Genomic DNA, 18349 nt, shown 5'->3' with positions numbered 1-18349 from the left:
TTCAGTGAAGAAGTTGCCCGTTACTTTTTTGTTAATCAGTTAATTGATTACTTGATTAAGAATTTTAGCTGCATTTATATAAAATGTCAGGTCACAGTTTATAAGCTCTTCATATATTCTGTGTGAATACTTTAAAGAAACTAAAGCTGTCAGATGTGAAGTAAAGTACAAGTATCTCAAATTTGTATTTAAGTACAACACTCAAGATAGATAAGACCATTCAAGGTTTTGTCTGACATGATGATGCCGTCACTGCCCTCAGTGAGTTTAGTTAATGGATAAATTAGACAATCAAATAACACAAGTCAGGGATAACTTTGGTTTAATTGCAAGAGCATTCTCTACAATGGCTGGTGTAACATACATGATATTGTCCATGTTGGTTGTTCATATATACAATAGAAATAATAAAAAAAAACCAATCTGAAATAAAGCGGTTCAATTAAAAATATTGCTGTAGACTTTGGAAATAAATGCAAGGTCCTTTCTCTTTAACAACGATAAATGAAGGCACACTAAATTACACTGAAACTAATGGGAACCGACTACTGGATCATTATAATTCCCTTTCTCTAGAAACTGACAAAAAACAAAGAGAGAATCCAAGGAGAATAACATAGTCTGCATATTCCATTGGGGGGGGACCAAATTAAACTTCCAAATGCTGTAAAAAAGTTACTTGTTTTCATCCTTTAACATAATAAAATATATCTTTCACTTCATTTATAAGTTAATGCTACATTTACACTGAACAGATTCAGCCTGGTGAGCACTGGTCAGCGAGGGTTGAGCCGCTTTGGAGCCGTGGATCTGTCTGAGTGCTGGTCTGAGCTGTGCACAGCGCTGACTTCTCCTGAGCCCACCTCAGCTCCTAGAACACAACAGAATCACCCATTAGTCTCTCAATTCATGCAACTGTGCAGCCTCACATATGACATGTCTTCACAGAACTTCGTGCAGTCCTCTTGGTTGGACATTTAACTCCTAGTAGCTCAATGAGAATGTATTGTTGCTGTCTTGTTTACCTGCTTGTGGCTCAGTCTTGAGCTTGCTGGCAATTTTGGCAAAGAAGGTGAGGGTGAGACAAGCTCCAGTCTCCCTGTCACAGATGCCTCCTTTGCAGTTGCATGTCTTACGGCACTCAACCCCATAGGTTCCATAGGGACAGTCTGCAAAGAGAGCAAACATTACTTTGTAATACCCAACACATAACAACACACATTTGCTACAGCATTAATGTTTAAATGCATAAACTCTAAGCTTCACATGATGGAAGAATTACTAAATGATCAATTAATAATTCAAGCAAGCATGTCATGTGCCTCTATCCTACAGCAGTTGTGCAATTTTATTGAGCTAAAAGGTTGCACTAACAGAACGGGATACTGCAGCAGAGCATCACTGTCTCCAAAATGCAGCATGCGGTGTGAACGTACCTTTGCAAATCCCATATTCGTCTCCATAATCGTCCTCGTCCTTGTAGAACTCGCAGAATAATCCGGGTCCGCACTTCACCCCGTGCATCCCCGACACCGTGCGGTAGCAGTGCTCCCCTCTGCCGGCTGCACAGACCTGGCAACAGCCGCAGTCATCCAGGACGGTCCGTGTGCAGCGCTGCGTCCCGCCGCACCGCTCCGCGTTGCATCTGTCCGGGCAGTTGACCGCGTACTTGACGCTGGCGCCCCACGACTCCGCATGGTGCAGCACGAGTGAAGAGAGCACTGTGATGAGCAGAAAAGACATGATGCAGGGCTGGGGAAAGTGTCGGCAGGCTGTGTTTCGGGTGATCTCTCTCGGGCAGAGACGGGAGCAGCGGAGCAGCTCCTGGAGACTTGAGCCGAGTGACCTGCGGTTCATCAGGTTGTCTGGTTATCAGCGATGGACAAGTTTGTTTTGCACATGGCTTGCCCTCGTCAATTTCCTCATTCCGGTGTTGTCGTCCTTTATGTCAGTCAGTCCCCTTTTTTAGAAATCCGGCTTGGAAGTGGGATTAACTGTGGACCGCCATCCAGGAATTGAAATCCGTGTGAACTGATGTCATAAGTTATCTTTGGTTTGTTTTTGTCTGAATGACGGAATCCCAAAGCTGTGAGTGCAGCAGGTCTATTTGGTTTATGTTCAGTAAATCTTTAACAAATCCTACTGACAATATACAACATAGCAGGAGATAAATCTCTTTTATGTCTTTTAAATAACCTCTTTCCTGAGTTAATGTAGTCTACATGGGGGGGGGATCTTCATTTTAATTATGAAATTGAAATGACAGGAAAAAGCTTTGTCTGGACAGTAGGCTCTGGTTAACAAAAAGAAGTAAAAATATCATGAAATTAAAGGCACAGAAAGGTTATCTTAAAACTGTCTGCTCTACAACAAGCTGAAAACTGTGTCCTGTTATTTTGTGCTGCAATATTTTTCTGTGTGATTTCACTACATATTTAGATTACCTCTAATTAGAAAAATGGGAATATCTGGAAAAAAATAATACTTTCCCATTTTTTCTGATTAAATAAAGCAAAAAAAAATAATGTCATGTTACTTTCAAATCTTGTAAAAAATGTATGACTATTTTCTGAAATGCTGTTTTTTGATGTGGAGATTTTGTTCAATTTTGAATTTAATTTTTTTTACAGTCGACATGGAAATTAATATTTCTTTCTCATTATTTTCCTAGATATTACGTGTAATTTAAGAAAATGGGAGTATCTGTGTGAAAATGTTGATCATTTCCCTTTTTTTGCTGATTTAAATTAAACAAAAACAGTGTAAAGTTACATTCAAATGTTGTAAAAAAATACTTTTTTAAAAAATACAGATTTTTGTACAGGACAGGTTGAAAATACAGATTTTTGGTTGTGGCTATTATGCAGTTTTGTAGTAAATACTTATCCCTGTGATTTTACTACTTTTAATCTATATTTAAAACATTAATTTACCCTACAGCATTGCTTTTTGTTTGTGTTATTTTTTTTAAATTAAAGGAGCTAAAACTGTTTTTTTTTAAATGTCTGTTTTCAGTTATTTGACATTATTAAAAAGTTCTGTCATTGCATACAGGAGAGGAGCAGTAAGGATCTTAAGAGAACAGACAAATGCAGCAACAACTGGCATCCTGTATTGTTAAGTCTCTGCTTCTGGTTGAGGTCCTAATAGACTGCATTTCCCATAATGCAACATGAGCAGTTACTCTCTCAGACTTCACAAAGCTCCTTCCAAAGCCACAGAAGGCAGAATGCATCTGTGTGTTTACTGAGTGGTAAACCTCATGAAAATCAATGGACGACCTTTTTAAACAGCCCAGAGTTTCAACTTGTCCTGTACAATGCAGGCTTTTTCTCCAGCACTTCGATCAATAAAAACAGAGGTAGTCTGTGTTTTATCTGCCTCATTTATTTATTTCACTTTATTGATTTTCATAATTTGTATTCCTACACACTTTTCAAAACTGGAGTGCTTTACAAAAAAAATGCAAAAATAAACATTGAAAGAAGTCAATACTGCACCAGTAAAGACAATTAAATATTATAAAAATAATAAAATGTGAAATTGTCTGTGGAGGTTTTGAAAAGGTTTTCAAAGTGAGGCATTGACTCTTGTGTTCTGACAGATACAGTCAGGTTCATAAATATTTGGACACTGACACAATTTTCTGCATTTCAACATCCATTGTGTCACCACAATGGATGTTGAAATGAAACAATCAAGATGTGTTTGAAGTGCAGACTTCCAGCTTTAATTTGAGGGTATTTACATCCAAATCAGGCGAACAGTGTAGGAATTACAACACAATTAGTATGTGCCTTCCACCTTTTTTAAGGAACCAAAAGTAATTAGACAAGCTAACATAATCACAAATCAAATTGCCTGTGTCTGGAAACCGCAGACATCACCAGACACTGGGTTTGGTCCCTGGTGACAATCTCCAGGCCTCTACTGCCGCTGTCTTCAGTTCCTGCTTGTTCTTGGGGCATTTTCCCTTCAGTTTTGTCTTCAGCAAGTAAAATACATGTTCAGTCGGATCCAGGTCAGGTCATTGACGAGGCCATTGCAGATCATTCCACTTCTTTGCCTTAAAAAACTCTTTAGCTGCTTTCATGATGTGCTTTGGGTCATTGTCCATCTTTTTTTGGTCCCTTAAAATGTGTTGTAACTTCTACACCGTTCGTCTGATTTGGATGTAATTACCTTCATATTGAAGCTGAAAGTCCATCCATCCATTATCTAACCACCGCTTACTCCTCATTAAGGTAACAGGGGGTTGGAGTCTATCCCACCTGATTTAGGGTGAAGGCAGATGACAGCCCGGACAGGTCACCAGTCTGTAACAGGGCTACATATAGAGACAAACAAACACACTCACATTCACACCTATGAACATTTTAGAATCACCAATTACTGTCTGCAAATTTTTGGACTGTGGCAAAAAGCTGCAGTATCTGGAGAAAACCCACACATGCACATGGAGAACATGCAAACTCCATGCAGAAAGATCCCAGGCCCAGGCCGGGACGTGAACCAGGGATCTTCTAGCTGCAAAGTGATGGTTAAAGCTGAAATACTGCACTTAAATCATATGTTGATTGTTTAATTTCAAATCCATTGTGGTGGTATACAGAGCCGAAATACTGAAAATTGTGTCAATGTTCAAATTTAAGTGAATTTAAGCTGTATATGAAGCAGTTACAGCATGTTCATTATTTGTTTTTGACATAGACGTTTCAAAGGGAGGTTCTGCTGCTCCATTTATTGGACTTAGTCAGGCAGGAGTGGAGGCTGGATGGGAAAAGAGAATAATGAATGATGGATGAGTTAAAAAAAAAGGATGATGGTGATGTTGGAGAAGGAAGAGGAGGAAGTTCACTCCTAGACACACGGTGGCGATAACACAGTCATCCAGCATCAGCTCCCATCAGTGCCTTAAACCACCAAAGAAGAAGAAGAGGAAAGAGGAGAAGCTGACATGATATTCACGTCCAAGGGAGACCTCACTGGGACGGGACAGGTAACGCAAACCGTTTATCGACGGGGGTTTACTGTCAAGGTAACTTACATGCCTGCCGTCTGTTTGTTTTTTTCATCTAATTTTCACTGCAGCCAGGTTGAGATATAACTGTATAATTGCTGACGACCTCCGCGGGTGTTTTTCTGAGAGCTGTCAGCCAACAAGCGGAGGGGCTTGGTCGGTTTGACAGCCATGGAGCAGACTAGCAACTGCACTGCGTTAGCTCAGCTGTCACCGCAGATGAAGAATAATGTTACCGGTGTTTGTGAATGACACGGCGTTTCTAATGCCTGTATTTCACCGTTTGTGTCGCTGTGTGTCGAGGAGCCGCAGTGTCACAGCGAGCCAAGATGTTAAACCGCGATAAAGCTGCAAAAATGTTGACAAACGGTTTGAAGAAAGAAGCCCCACAGCAACACTGTCGTTTTTTGTAATTAACCCAAATGATTATATTAGCTTTTTTGTAGCGCGCTCCTAGCATCATATTAACTTCTAGCAACGTTATATTATATTTGTTTTTTAGCTCCCTGTCCTTGTATACTCCAAGCTGAGCAGAATTAAGTTGCAGTCGGTCATTTTGTAATTAATTATTCGTGAACAAATGCTGTTTATAATCATATACCCAGTGCTAATTTGTGATTAACAGTCATCCACGCATCCATTGTCTAAACTGTCCTCATGGTTGCCCTGGCAACTACAGCCCAAACGTCCCTTAATTGGTGCAGCAACTTCCTGCAGCTCCTTCTGGATGACTTTACAGCCCCATCGCCTCAGAAGAGGTATTCATCTCCACCCGCTTCTGAGTCGCTCTTTAGGTGTCTCCTCCTGTTAGGTTCAGATGGAGGTGTCTGAGGGGCATCCAGGTGCCAGAACCACCTCATCAAGCTTCAATCAAACTGGAGGAGGATGTGTCTGACTTGTCACTCTATTGCAGATCAAGGCCAGCTATCTTGCAGAAAAGTCTGATCTTGCCAAAAGAATTTATAGCTGCACAGTCTCATTAGATCATGAGTTAGGATTAGTGCTTTTTTGGTGTGGGTTTTGGATAATTAGTTGGACAAAAACAAGCCCTCCCTGATCTTAAAGTATTATTATTTTGTTAGATTTTCATAATGTTTAATTGTCCATTGATTGACAATGAAATTAATTGCATATTACAGTCCCAGTGATAATTTAGAATAGAAGCTACATTTGTTGCATCAGTGTCAGTACTGTGTCACTGTCTTGAAAGAAGAAAATAAATAAATCTTTCACATTACCTCTAATTGTATATATCTGTCACTGATATTGCTTTTCGTGTATGTATGCTGTCGCTTTACCATTACCTCATCCCACCTATAAATTAGCCTTTCTATTTTTACTTTGCTTTAATGATTGGTTTGTACTTGAAACATGTAATACAAGGCATGTTTTCGTGTGTGTTTACTGTAAATGCTTGAGTTAGATCAATGTTTGCAGGTTTGCAGCCAGTGATGCTTGTGCCTTACATTGCTGGTAGTTTCTTGTTGGTGGTTGTCTGACTGTGAAGCCCACAACTATATCAATGCTTGCTGTTATTTTTGGCCGGAGTGGAAACCATATAGCCCCACAGGCCTCAGGCACGGCAAGGGAGATGACGCTGTGTAACTGCGGTGAAAGTGGCACGCTCACATGTTTGGAAGCCTGTAACTTGCATTCTCTTGCTCATAACATTTCATGTTTTGGTGCAATTATTTGTTTATAGAATGGAGTTTTCTATTCTGCTCTGCCAGACTAATCATTATTTATATTGTTTTGTGCACACTCTACCTGATGTGTAGCTTGACAAGGAATTCAAACTTATTATGGTCATGATTGAACAGACTAGAAATTTGGCATTGTCTTTGAAACAGTTGCATGGGTGTCAAATCTGCTTTTACTCTTACATAGTTAAACTCATGAAGGTTGATGTGCTTTCGCTAATGTCTTTCAACTAGTATTCCCATAAAACTGGCCTCTATGCCGAGAATGTTGACGTCCATATTGTGACTGTCATGGGGTCCACCAGGCTTTAACCCCCCAATGCAGATTACTTCATTTTCATGGGGTTGAGTCCAATTAAACACCCCATATCTAATATCTATAATGCAAAAAAAAAAAAAGAAATCTGTATTTCTGATTTACAGAAAAGTAGCTCCTTTTGAGATACAATATTTCCACTGAGCAGCGACAGACTTGTTACTCATTTGGTTTTAAAGCAGACAAAAATGTCGACACATGTCGGGGTGAGGTGGAGTGCCAGTTGTCTTCACATGGGATTGTCTTTGAGATGACAACTCAGATCTAAAATATATAGGAACTGTGATAAATGGTGAAATGCATAAGGATCCCTTTATACTGTATGGCATAATACAGTGTAAGACAGAAGTCCCCTAATTAGCGTGGGTGTGTTGGTTAGCTGTTATCCAAGGGTGAGCTGACCTATTTCAATGATACCCACTGGGCTTGTGGCAATAGCCTGGATATACTGTATGCTGGAAAAGAGCCAATGCTGAGGAGAAACCTGACACCTTTATACTGAATTTACTTGGCAGGAAAATGCATTAGAACATTTGCTTTTTGGCAGCAAATGTTGCCTGTGAATTGATGACTGCGATAAAAATGCCGTTTCATTATGTTAATCACGTTTGTGGGAATGATACGTGTGAATTTTAGAAATCTACCAATATACAGAACAGGCCTCATTGCCTCTTTTAATTTTTTTCCCCCTGTGTTTTTTAGGTGTACATTGGAGTATAGATAATGCTCAGACATGGTGCCTTGTCAGACCCATGTGTTGCTGAAGTGGCAGGAGCACTTCAATAGCTCCTGGGCAGCTGAAGACAGCGTACAAACAGCCAGAAGGCATGGTGCTGCTGTGCTCTACAATAAGCTCCTTTACAACAAGGAAGTGGTGACTCTGGCCCAACCTATTCAAGAACTTGTTGGCCCACGACTACCAGACTTTGAGTGCGAGTCCAATGCATCAGCGGAGAAAGAAGAGTACCTGTCATCCCTGCTTCATAGCCAGCGATGGCTGGCTCACCGCATGCTGACGCAAACCTCCTACACCCTGGGCCTCCACCACAGGCTGGTAGTTCTACAGAGGATCTACTACGCACTTCACAGCAAATATCATGACAAATTCCGTGTGCAGCTGCCCTCCCAGTCTACAGACAGTGGGGCTGAATGTGGGCAAATTGAGCCGGCGTCAGAGCCTTGCCTGCCAGGGGGAGCATCCAAAATCAAGTCAGGTACAGATGTTCTCATAGAAATGGGTGTCAGGACGGGTCTGAGTCTGCTCTTCTCGTTACTGCAGCAGAACTGGAGGTACGCGGCCTCTGTGCATCCAGAGTCGGTGCTTTGCAATGATGTTCTCGCCACAGCTTCCTCTGTGCTGGCTTCGCTGCCACCGCTTTCTCTGGCTAATGAGAATAAGATCCCCTCCGTGGGTCTGGACTGCCTGGCACAGGTGGCCGACTTCCTAAAGAAGACATCAGTGAGCAGTGGGAGCGGTGGTGCAGACCCGACTGGTCGGAGGCTTGCGCTGGAGCTGCTCCTCGGTCTGGCCATGCAGAGAGGCTCTCTGAAGTTTCTGCTGGAGTGGGTTGAGGTAGCCTTGGCTGCTTCCATGTCCTCCTCCACCTCTACACTGTCTTCCTCCCCCTCACTGAGCTCCCAGCAGTCAGCTGGTGTGGGTTTTGATGTAATCCATCAAACTCTTTTCCAGATGAGGCAATATTCGGTATGTCACTTATTCTTATATTTAAACCTCTCTTATGTTTGGAAAAGTCTGCATTTAAAATGTCACTGGTGTCCATGTCATTTATTAAACTGCCTTTGGACTAATTTTAAAGACAGTTGTCCTAGCTAGGAGTGAGTCAATTTAGTCTTTAATAGAATTTTTCTTGGGCTAATATGGAGATCTTAAACTGATGTTTGAAACCAATGCATTTACAGAAAAGATGTAGATAAAGAGTTAACTCCAGCACAAAACTGTGTTGAAATAATACATACATGTAATACAATAATAATGCATTTCCAAACTGTAACAACAAATCACATGCAGTAACCATAATAATTCTGATTGCATTGAATTTGTCTGTGTCTTTGTTGTGCTCCGCTTGTCACTTTATTCATTTTGCATCAATGTGTGTGCAGGAGCAGCAGCAGTGCATTCATATGTGACAGTTTACAGAATTTGTGATTAACATACTGGTAAAAAAAACGGCCCATTTTCTGTATGAGAGGGAAATGGCTCTTCGCTGCAGCACCCTTCCCTCCTGTAGACTGCCCTTTTTACATATGAACAGCCTCATGTGAAGCTCAGAGTGATGCATTAGTGTGCAGATAAGGATTAAGATTGAGTCAGTCTTCCTGTCCTCTCTAGATATGCGTATTGAGTCACCCTTCAGCAGGCTAATCAGCTTTGCAATATTTCTGTACAAATGACAACCAGTGATGGCCATTGCCAACAATCTCATTAAACTGTACATATCATGAATCATGTACAGATGGGCACAGTGTGACACTTTTCTTAATTTACATTCATTTTTTTCTTTTAATAACATCCTGCACATAAGCTATACCAACTCCTGACAGATCAGAGTTTGAAGCAGAATTCAGGTATTTTTCTGGTGAGAGGAAAAAGTGGAACACAGCCTTCTGCTTTCTCCCATAACTAGTACATCTACAAAGAGGTACGTTGTTGCCTCCGTTGCTTTCTTGACTTCATTACTTGTCTGATCATACTGTGGCATGTCGCAGTTTTTGAGAAGAGAAGCTGCTCTTGTTCTGATATGTACATCTGGTTGAGAAATAATAGGTACTTAAAATAGCAAACTATAAATGTACTAAAGTTGATTTTCTGTAAACCCCAGACCCCATGCTACACACATTGAGTTTAATGCTGTACTAAAAACACACAGTTATCAAAAATTAATGTAAATGATTTTTTCACAGGGTTTCCGTGGGGATGCTGTCAACACTCAGGTGCTTAAGAAAGATGCCGATGGACTTTGTCGGCTCTCCCAGGCAGCTCTCTGCTTGTTTGAGGAGGTGAGGGAGAGCTTAGTGACATTTCTATTGACACTAATAGGAACTCTTAAATGCTTTTCAGTAACTGACTTGAGGGACCTCATCCTCTTTCGTTTCGTGACAGATCTGTAACCTAGCATCCTACTGCCTGTGCTCCTGCAGCACGGATGCAGCTGCTCCTGGTACAGAGAGTGACACAGTCATGGTGTATGTGTGGGGCAGCAACAGCAGCCATCAGCTGGCAGAAGGAACTCTGGAGAAAATCCTGCTGCCAAAGCTGACGCAGGGCTTCAGCGATGCTCAGATGGTACGGCTGCACACGAGGGTACACTCAGCATGAGCCATGGGTGTCACAATTTTCATTTTACACTTTTGTTTAATTCCATGTCATGATTTATATTAGCATTTGCATTTTTGGAACAAAATGTGCACCTTACAAATTATTTATGATATTTCAGTGCAATCTGAATACATTTATCTCAAAAACAAAATCATGTTTGTCAACTTGGTGGAAGGTTAGGTCTTATCAACTGCTTGTACTCATTGCTATCTCAAGGTTGTTTTGTTGTCTTTTAGCATTGTTTCAGCTGCTTGTTTGTACCATTATTATGAATAGTTTCAGTCTGTGATTCTGCATAAAGTTTGACATTTAGATAGGATATACCAGATTTATCGCCTCCTCGCTCCCACTCTCCTCTTCACCTCCATTTCCACCATTCCTATGCACAGGCCCAAACATGCACTAATGCATTCACATGCACATAACATGTTGGAGTAGCACTGAGGGGATTGTTCTGGGCCACTTTGCCTGTTTTACTCCACATTTACAGAGCCAGGGCTGTGTGCAAACACCAGCTTCTTTTCAGCGCACACTCAGAACAGAGAGCGAGCAGGCTGGGGAGATATTTTCATAATTTGACAAAAGGTGTGTTGGATTAGAATTGTGTACTCCTCCTTTAAGTATAACCTGTAACGCCAGCATCAGTCCGGCCCATGTCTTTATAATCTGTACTTTTGTGGTAATAATAATGCAGCTCTCATATGCCTTAGGGCTAAGCTGACTTATGGCTTTTTAAAGTAGTCTCAGAATATTTTTTTGGCATTATGAGGCCTACTCATCATCCTTTGGGTTTTAAAAACTGTATCTACTGTACAACCCGAAATTCACCTCTAAACAGCTTAAAATTCCAGTGCAGATATGACTGCTATCTGTGGTATTTGCCTTCTATAAACAGTTGTAGGTTTAGACAATTGAAAGCATGCCAGCACCACATACATACAGTGTACAACAGACCCTTACGCTGTATCACTTCAATGTCAAATGACTAAAAATTAAATCACATGTCAATGATTCCATTATGTATCAGTCGACAAATGGAGTATTTCCTGTTATGAACAAACAAAAACAAATACTTCTGAAAGACTGCATTGAAAATATGTACCCCAAAGTCGAAACTCTCTGTAACAGAAGAGAATATACTTGTACTAATGGAAATCTGAGTTAGAAAACTTGTGATCATTGAAAGAATGATATAAATGCACCAAAATATGGGCTGATAAGATGACTACCAGTCTGTTGAAGCGTGGAAGGAGATGAATATTCCAGCATGATGATGATCTGAGGCACACTGTCAAAATCACAAAAGAGCTTCTAAAGAAGAAAAAGGGGAAAATACGACCTGGGCAAGTGTGTTGTCTAACCTGAATCAAGTAGAGCACAGGGGGCATTTTAATGAGAGAGGTAGAGCAGCACAACCCCTCCATCAAAGAGCAGCTGAAAAAAATAACCTCTGAAGAATGACAGAGCATTTCTCCCGAAATATATGCATCACAGGTATCCTCCATGTTAAGGAAGACTGAGTCTGTCATCAGAAATATAGATGGATGTAAAGTATTCGAACTCTTTCATTATATTTTTAAACAAGAGGAAAACCCATACTGTTGCAATTACTGTAAGGTTGTACAGTTTCCACAGGGTTCTACTTACCTATGCTGTACACTGCATATTTAGTGAATGTATAATTTCAGTGATCTTACTCTGCCACTTTACATCACCTCTCTAAAGTCCCTAATGTCCACTTTGACCTTCTTTCAGATTGAGGCTGGCCAGTACTGCACCTTCTCAGTATCTGCAGATGGTTCAGTGAAAGCATGTGGAAAAGGCAGCTATGGCCGTCTGGGCCTGGGGGACTCCAACAATCAGTCCATGCCTAAGAAACTTGTGCTGGAGCCACACAGGAACATGAAGAAAGTGTCCTCCTCCAAGGGCTCTGATGGTCACACCTTGGCTATCACTGTAGAGGGAGAGGTGAGAAGTTACAATATTATTTTTATTACATGTCTCGAAGGTTGTAGACTGATCAAGCGCATGTCTTATATTTGGCAGTTATGGCAGTCCTATTCTATTCCTGTGATATCTTACTCCTAAGAAGAGCTTTCCCACTATTTACTTTTAAGTACTTGTCTAGAAAAAACAAATCAACTACAGCATGTGGGAGTCATGATTTACACTTAACTGCTTTTCACACACTTGTGCTTCCTCTGTGGGTGAATCATAAAATTTTCTAAATATTTCTTTCAGGTTTTCAGCTGGGGTGATGGAGAATATGGGAAACTGGGCCATGGCAACAGTGCCACACAGAAATACCCCAAAATCATACAAGGACCGCTGCTAGGCAAAGTAAGATTGCAGGAAATGCAATGTGTTAGGGGAAAAAATTCATCGGAATTGTAGCTTGGCCATATGTGATTTACCATAAATCTTCATAAGTAATGGTATCTTTTACAGGTTGTTGTTTGTGTGTCTGCTGGATACAGACACAGTGCTGCTGTGACTAATGATGGAGAGCTTTATACGTGGGGAGAAGGCGACTTTGGCAGACTTGGTACACACCTTAATTCTCATCGAGAATTTCACAGTGAAATCCTCATTGTGATATGTTAGCAACAACCTCTGTTATCATGTGTTTTCATTTGGCTCAGGTCACAGTGACAGCCAGAGTCGCAATGTGCCTACGCTAGTGAAGGATATCAGCGGTGTGGGGCAGGTGGCCTGTGGCAGCTCTCACACTATCGCTGTGGCACAGGATGGACGCACTGTGTGGTCCTTTGGAGGAGGGGACAATGGTGTGTCTACAGATGAAGTACAGTTTGACTTAAACACATCAGCCAGTAGTGCTATGAACTGATTGTCACTCAGAGTATAGAGTACAGCAAATCTGATGGCCTTCACAGCAATGGCACACACAATGTTTTCATCTGTTGCACAGTGCTATAGTAATATCATTTGTGTCTTTTCATAACACAATTTTTTTTGAGCTGCTGCAAACCAATGCAGGCTCTTTGATATGACTCATCTTTGCAGGTAAACTGGGTCACGGAGACACCAATCGTGTGTATCGCCCCAAGGTTGTAGAGGCCCTACATGGATTTATCATCAGGAAAGTGTGTGCTGGCAGCCAATCATCTCTGGCCCTTACCTCTGCAGGACAGGTGAGATGCTGTGTTTTGGGTTAGATATGGACTTTCAAAGTCAAACACGGCTAGTACCAAATGACCATAACAGTGTATGACAGGGGTGATACCTACTGTGTTTGTCAAACCAATTGTCTTGTGAGAAAATGATCTGCTGAGAAAAAAGCAGAGAAAATGTGTAAATGTAAAACCAACCTTATGGTAACTTTTTCCAAATACGGCTCTCACTCTCCATCGACACTTGTTCAGTCTAAATAATGTGATAATGTGGCTATATTTGATTAGATCATAAATGCAAGTTTGGCTAGTGTACAAAGGAAAATAGGGAGGTTAAGAAGGATTAAATTGGTATTTTTGTCAATAACTTAAAGATTTGTGTTGTGTCTTTAGGTGTTTGCATGGGGCTGTGGATCATGTTTAGGATGTGGCTCCTCTGAAACAACCTCTCTACGGCCCAGATTCATTGAAGACCTCAGTATCACCAAGATCATTGATATCTCATGTGGCGATAGTCACTGTTTGGCTCTGTCCCATGGTAAGATATGCTCACTGATTAGTAGTTAGTCACTCGGATTAGTTGTATATATGAAAACAAAACTTAATTATCTTGCTTTGTAAATAATTTTTAAAAATTTAATTTCATGTGATTTCAAAGAAAATGTAAAAATATATTATGACTGTAATACACGGTGTTCTCCTGTTGTCAGAGAATGAAGTGTATGCATGGGGGAACAACACTATGGGCCAGTGTGGGCAAGGCCACACTTCTACACCAATTACCAAACCCAAGAAAGTGCTTGGTCTAGAGGGTGTCTCGATCCAGCAAATCACTGCTGGCACCTCTCACAGTCTGGCTTGGACTGCAGTGCCAACTGACAGGTAAAGCTTCAGTCCCATTTGAAACAAAGTTAGTGCACATTTCCTTACATTGAGCTACCCTCAGCTCAGCTCAACGTAAGAAAATGTGCCTTAATGTCTGCTTTTTTTATAGTGGTTATATTTACTTGCTATCGTGAAAGATATTCTCCGCCGTTCTATACTATTCTGTGTGTAACTGCAAAAGATTTCCTTTTAGATTTGACACATTTATGCTTTTTTTTTCCAGGCAACTGGTAGCATGGCACAGGCCCTTTTGTGTTGACTTGGAGGAAAGTACATTCACCTACTTGCGCAACTTCCTAGAAAGTTACTGTGATGGCATCAGTAACGACACTCCCCCTGCTCCATTCTTATCTAAAAGGTATGAAATTGTCTTGTGCATACATTTAAATTACAACAACATTCTCAGTACTCACAAGGCTGCTTTTTAATTCTTTTTCTAAATTTACATGTACAAATAAAAAAGTACAACATCTTCACCACTAATGTGAGGACAAACTGACTTCCACACTCACGTTCCCTACTGTCCATTTTACCCACATTTCTGATACTGTCTGTATCTGCTCCTCAGGGACCACCATCATTTTCTTTTGCTCTGCATGAAGCTGCTGTCCATTCACTTGTCCTTGGCCCATGCGGGGGGCACCGGTGCCATGGTGCTGGGTGCTCAGGGCAGGCCCCTGAGAAACCTCCTCTTCAGGCTCATAGACACCAACATGCCAGACTCCATACAACAAGTAAAGTCATTATTTTTATAATGTACTTACGATCACATATGATAATACGAATCAGAGGTGGTGTGAAAACAAAGCGGATACACCGATGAACCAAAATGTTATGACAACTGACAGATGAACTGTATAATGTCAATTATCTTGTAAGGTCTTGGTAGTGAACAGCCAGTTCTCATAGTGAAGGCCGGTGCAAATGAGGTAAATCCACAGGTGAACAGCTTTGACAGGAGTCGCATAATTATGGTAAAACAGTGGTGAGTACCTGCAGTAAGCGGTCTGAAGCGGGCAAAAGCGTTAACTGCATTAATGCTAGTGAATGTGCTCGAACAAGTGTAGTCTGCAGTGTTTTGCAACTTACAAGATGTAAAGGATCTTTTGCTAATGTTTAGGTGCCAGATACCACAGGAGACCTTCAGATGTCTTAGTGAGTCCATGCGTCAGCTTGTTTGAATGGCACACAAGCTGTTTTAATGGCACGGGAATGACCATGTAAATCAGGAGTGGTCATAATGTTTCAGTTCATCTGTGTAAATCCTGTAATGTGTCTAAATCAAAGTGTGAAAGGGGCTTTTAGAGCCTGAGTGTTGCTTTCCTTCTAGTTATTGCTTGCAGTAAATACAAACCCTGGATCCCATGTGTATTTCCTGTTGTGTTGGCATTTCTTCTGGTCCTCAGGCAGTTTTGAACACACTGTCCATTGGTGCGTCCCTGCTGCTGCCTCCACTCAGGGAAAGAACAGAACTCCTCCTCTCCCTCCTTCCTCAGGGCCCTCAGAGTTTGAATGTTCTTTCCAAAGGACAGGTATGTAGGTGGCAGTGTTTTGTAATAATGGCCAAATGTATTTGTCCCACAATGTTAAATATACAATATAGTTTATATAGAAGGTGTTAAATGCAGGAGGCACTTAAATAATTACATTTAAACTGCTTTAAAAAGGTTTTGAGTTTTTGCTGCTTGTCTTTCCTTAATGTGACTATGACTGTGATCCAGATAGCTGTCTTGAAAACGGATGGCTGCGTAGAGCTAGAAAATGGTGTTTGTTGAAATCACAGTGCCGACTTGGAGCGTTGCTAGGCAATATGTGTTGAAGACTGCGTGAATGTTGTGAAAACATGTAGCTGTGAAATTATTGCTCCTCTGCAGAGGTGTTTCTGGTTACCTCTACATTCTAGACAATCCTCTCTTCTTCTTTCCTCTGTGTCTTTCATAGCGTCTGCAGTTAGATATGGTCCTCAGCAGTCTTCAGGATCAGAGCCATGTCGCTTCTCTACTTGGTTACAGCAATTTTGGCGAGGTGACAGCTCTGGGACCTCCACTGACACCCGCTTTGTCAGTCCGGCCACCCTCTTCATCTAGCTCTGTTGAGGCCTATGATCCTCTGCATTTAGCAGAGGTGCTGCTGAGAACCCTGCTGCTCAGCATTGGCTTTTACACGGTACGGAACAGAGGACCTCATGTTTATTTGTGAATTTGATTTATAGGTTTGTTTGTTGATTTTTATTTTTAAATACTGAGTTCTGTAAGTAATTACACAGTTTGGCATAAACAATCAAAAGAACTAAAAGCAAGTAATTCATATGAAAGAGAACATTATAGAGCAATGCAACTTAGAAGAAAGATTATTTTCTGTGATTGTGACTGTGGGCTCATAGATATTTTTTCTATGTAACTTTGCCATACATTTCATTTTAAGATCCTCACAACTGCTCTTCTGTGATTTCACTGCGTAAAACAGACATTTATTTTTTACTATACTTTCCATATTTTCTTTCAAATCATATTGATTTTCTCTCATTTTAAGCAACTTTCAACTGAACTTTTTGCTTTATGTTCTGTGATGTCTCAAGCAAACTGTGTTTTAGATGTCATTGATAAGTACTTCTGTTTGCTGTTCTTGGAGCTCTCTGTTGTTTTATAAAAATGTATTTGTGTTTCTATTTTCAAGATGTTTTTGCATCACATTGTCCCGTTAATTTCGAGTAACTTCTTGGCCCTCTACGTGTTTTCTGTTTTTGTGTGTGTTCATACAGGAACAGCAGTTTGGGGAATTGGAGAAAAACAGTGACAAGCAGCTGTGTGGTGATAGTCAGGGACAAACTGATCCTCCGTCTCACTTCCACCAGTTGCTGTCTGGACTTCACAAACACCTGCTCGCCCATTGCTACATCCACTCAAGCCCGGAGGTAAATAAAGGAAATCAGCTAAACACAATCGTGAATGTGCAGTATGTAAACAACAATAAGCAGTTTTACAGAAATAGCTACCTGGAACCACACATTTGTGAATGTTTCTGGGCACACAGTAGGCTTGTGCTGACGAGTGATGTATGTTTAAGCCAAGTATTTTATTTTACATTTTTCTTTTCTGCTTTTCTGTAGGATGACAGCAGTGTTGCACTACTCCGTGAGCATCTTTACCTGCTGCTTCCCTGCGCAGCTGAGACACTGAGGAGATCAACTAAGCTGCTGAAGGAGTCTTCCCCGGACAAACAAATGATCAAAAAGCTGCACAGTAAGAATAATGATGTGTTTTTAGAAGTGTGTTATGTTTACACTGCTCATCCTCACAAATTGCGACGGAAATCACTTCTCTGTCAATATTCTCTTTTTAATTATTTGATGATCACTGGAAGGACAGATTAAATCTTTTGTACTACTAATTCTAGCAGTAATTATACTACAGGGTGTAGTACTTACCACTTCTTTACTTTGTTTCCATGTTGAGTTAATTACAGCATCAGGTCCATAGATTTGGGCCATAAAGTGCATGTCAGGACCAGTCAACTCTCAGTTGTCAGCTTTTTAGATGACAAGCCTGTATACATTTCACTCTTAAGAAATGGGTATTAAAATCCATTATTTAATCTCTAATCTCTACTTTAATCTCTATGCTTCTGTATCTATTGTTAATGTGTATTTCTCTCTTCAGTTATTTTTATCAGTCACTATAATCCCTCTCACTTATCTCACTCCTTGTCCCAGTGGTGTTGTACAATTCAGTGGCTGGCAGCCTGCTGTGCCAGGTCATATACTCCTTGCTGCTACTGCCCCTGGGTATGGTTCAGCCACTCCTGAGCCATTTACTGGCCTTGTTGGAGCACCTCAACAATTTCAACAGGTTGCTTCCAGAGACCGTCTTGCTGGAGGAACAAGAACTAGGAACAGAGGCTCAGAAAACCTGCTCAGGTCAGTTCAGTGACCCTTCATCCTGGATTAGTGTTATTATTATT

The 18349-nt window shown here is 40.9% G+C and overlaps 2 protein-coding genes across 6 annotated transcripts in view; one reads left to right on the top strand and one right to left on the bottom strand.

Moving 5' to 3' along the window:
- Nucleotides 1-305: 305 nt before the first annotated feature.
- esm1 (endothelial cell-specific molecule 1) lies at nucleotides 306-2204 on the bottom strand. Its single transcript, XM_022211008.2, has 3 exons — nucleotides 1437-2204; nucleotides 1026-1169; nucleotides 306-871 (listed from the first exon to the last, which is right to left on the bottom strand). Exons 1-3 carry the CDS (start codon nucleotides 1855-1857, stop codon nucleotides 777-779), a joined length of 660 nt encoding a protein of 219 aa, XP_022066700.1. The 5' UTR covers nucleotides 1858-2204; the 3' UTR covers nucleotides 306-776.
- A 2696-nt stretch (nucleotides 2205-4900) lies between these two features.
- LOC110962925 (probable E3 ubiquitin-protein ligase HERC1) overlaps nucleotides 4901-18349 on the top strand; it is a 51508-nt gene continuing 38059 nt past the window's right edge. For 4 of the 5 annotated variants that reach the window (XM_022211025.2, XM_022211026.2, XM_022211024.2 and 1 more), the window contains exons 1-18: nucleotides 4919-5038; nucleotides 7739-8741; nucleotides 9959-10054; nucleotides 10158-10340; nucleotides 12129-12341; nucleotides 12615-12713; nucleotides 12822-12918; nucleotides 13016-13159; nucleotides 13398-13525; nucleotides 13898-14042; nucleotides 14215-14386; nucleotides 14613-14747; nucleotides 14958-15123; nucleotides 15796-15921; nucleotides 16331-16555; nucleotides 17151-17303; nucleotides 17499-17631; nucleotides 18102-18305. In XM_022211025.2, the coding sequence (XP_022066717.1) occupies nucleotides 7770-8741; nucleotides 9959-10054; nucleotides 10158-10340; nucleotides 12129-12341; nucleotides 12615-12713; nucleotides 12822-12918; nucleotides 13016-13159; nucleotides 13398-13525; nucleotides 13898-14042; nucleotides 14215-14386; nucleotides 14613-14747; nucleotides 14958-15123; nucleotides 15796-15921; nucleotides 16331-16555; nucleotides 17151-17303; nucleotides 17499-17631; nucleotides 18102-18305 (3391 nt within the window). In that variant the 5' untranslated portion in view covers nucleotides 4919-5038; nucleotides 7739-7769. Of the gene's footprint in view, nucleotides 5039-7738; nucleotides 8742-9958; nucleotides 10055-10157; nucleotides 10341-12128; nucleotides 12342-12614; nucleotides 12714-12821; nucleotides 12919-13015; nucleotides 13160-13397; nucleotides 13526-13897; nucleotides 14043-14214; nucleotides 14387-14612; nucleotides 14748-14957; nucleotides 15124-15795; nucleotides 15922-16330; nucleotides 16556-17150; nucleotides 17304-17498; nucleotides 17632-18101; nucleotides 18306-18349 lie in introns of all 5 variants that reach the window. The other variant, XM_051938206.1, reaches the window with a different exon arrangement.

Source organism: Acanthochromis polyacanthus, chromosome 18, assembly GCF_021347895.1.
Source record: "Acanthochromis polyacanthus isolate Apoly-LR-REF ecotype Palm Island chromosome 18, KAUST_Apoly_ChrSc, whole genome shotgun sequence".
In the NCBI taxonomy this organism is placed as follows: Eukaryota; Metazoa; Chordata; class Actinopteri; family Pomacentridae; genus Acanthochromis; species Acanthochromis polyacanthus.
Note: the sequence above shows the minus strand (reverse complement) of the source record. Positions and strands in the feature narration are given on the sequence as shown.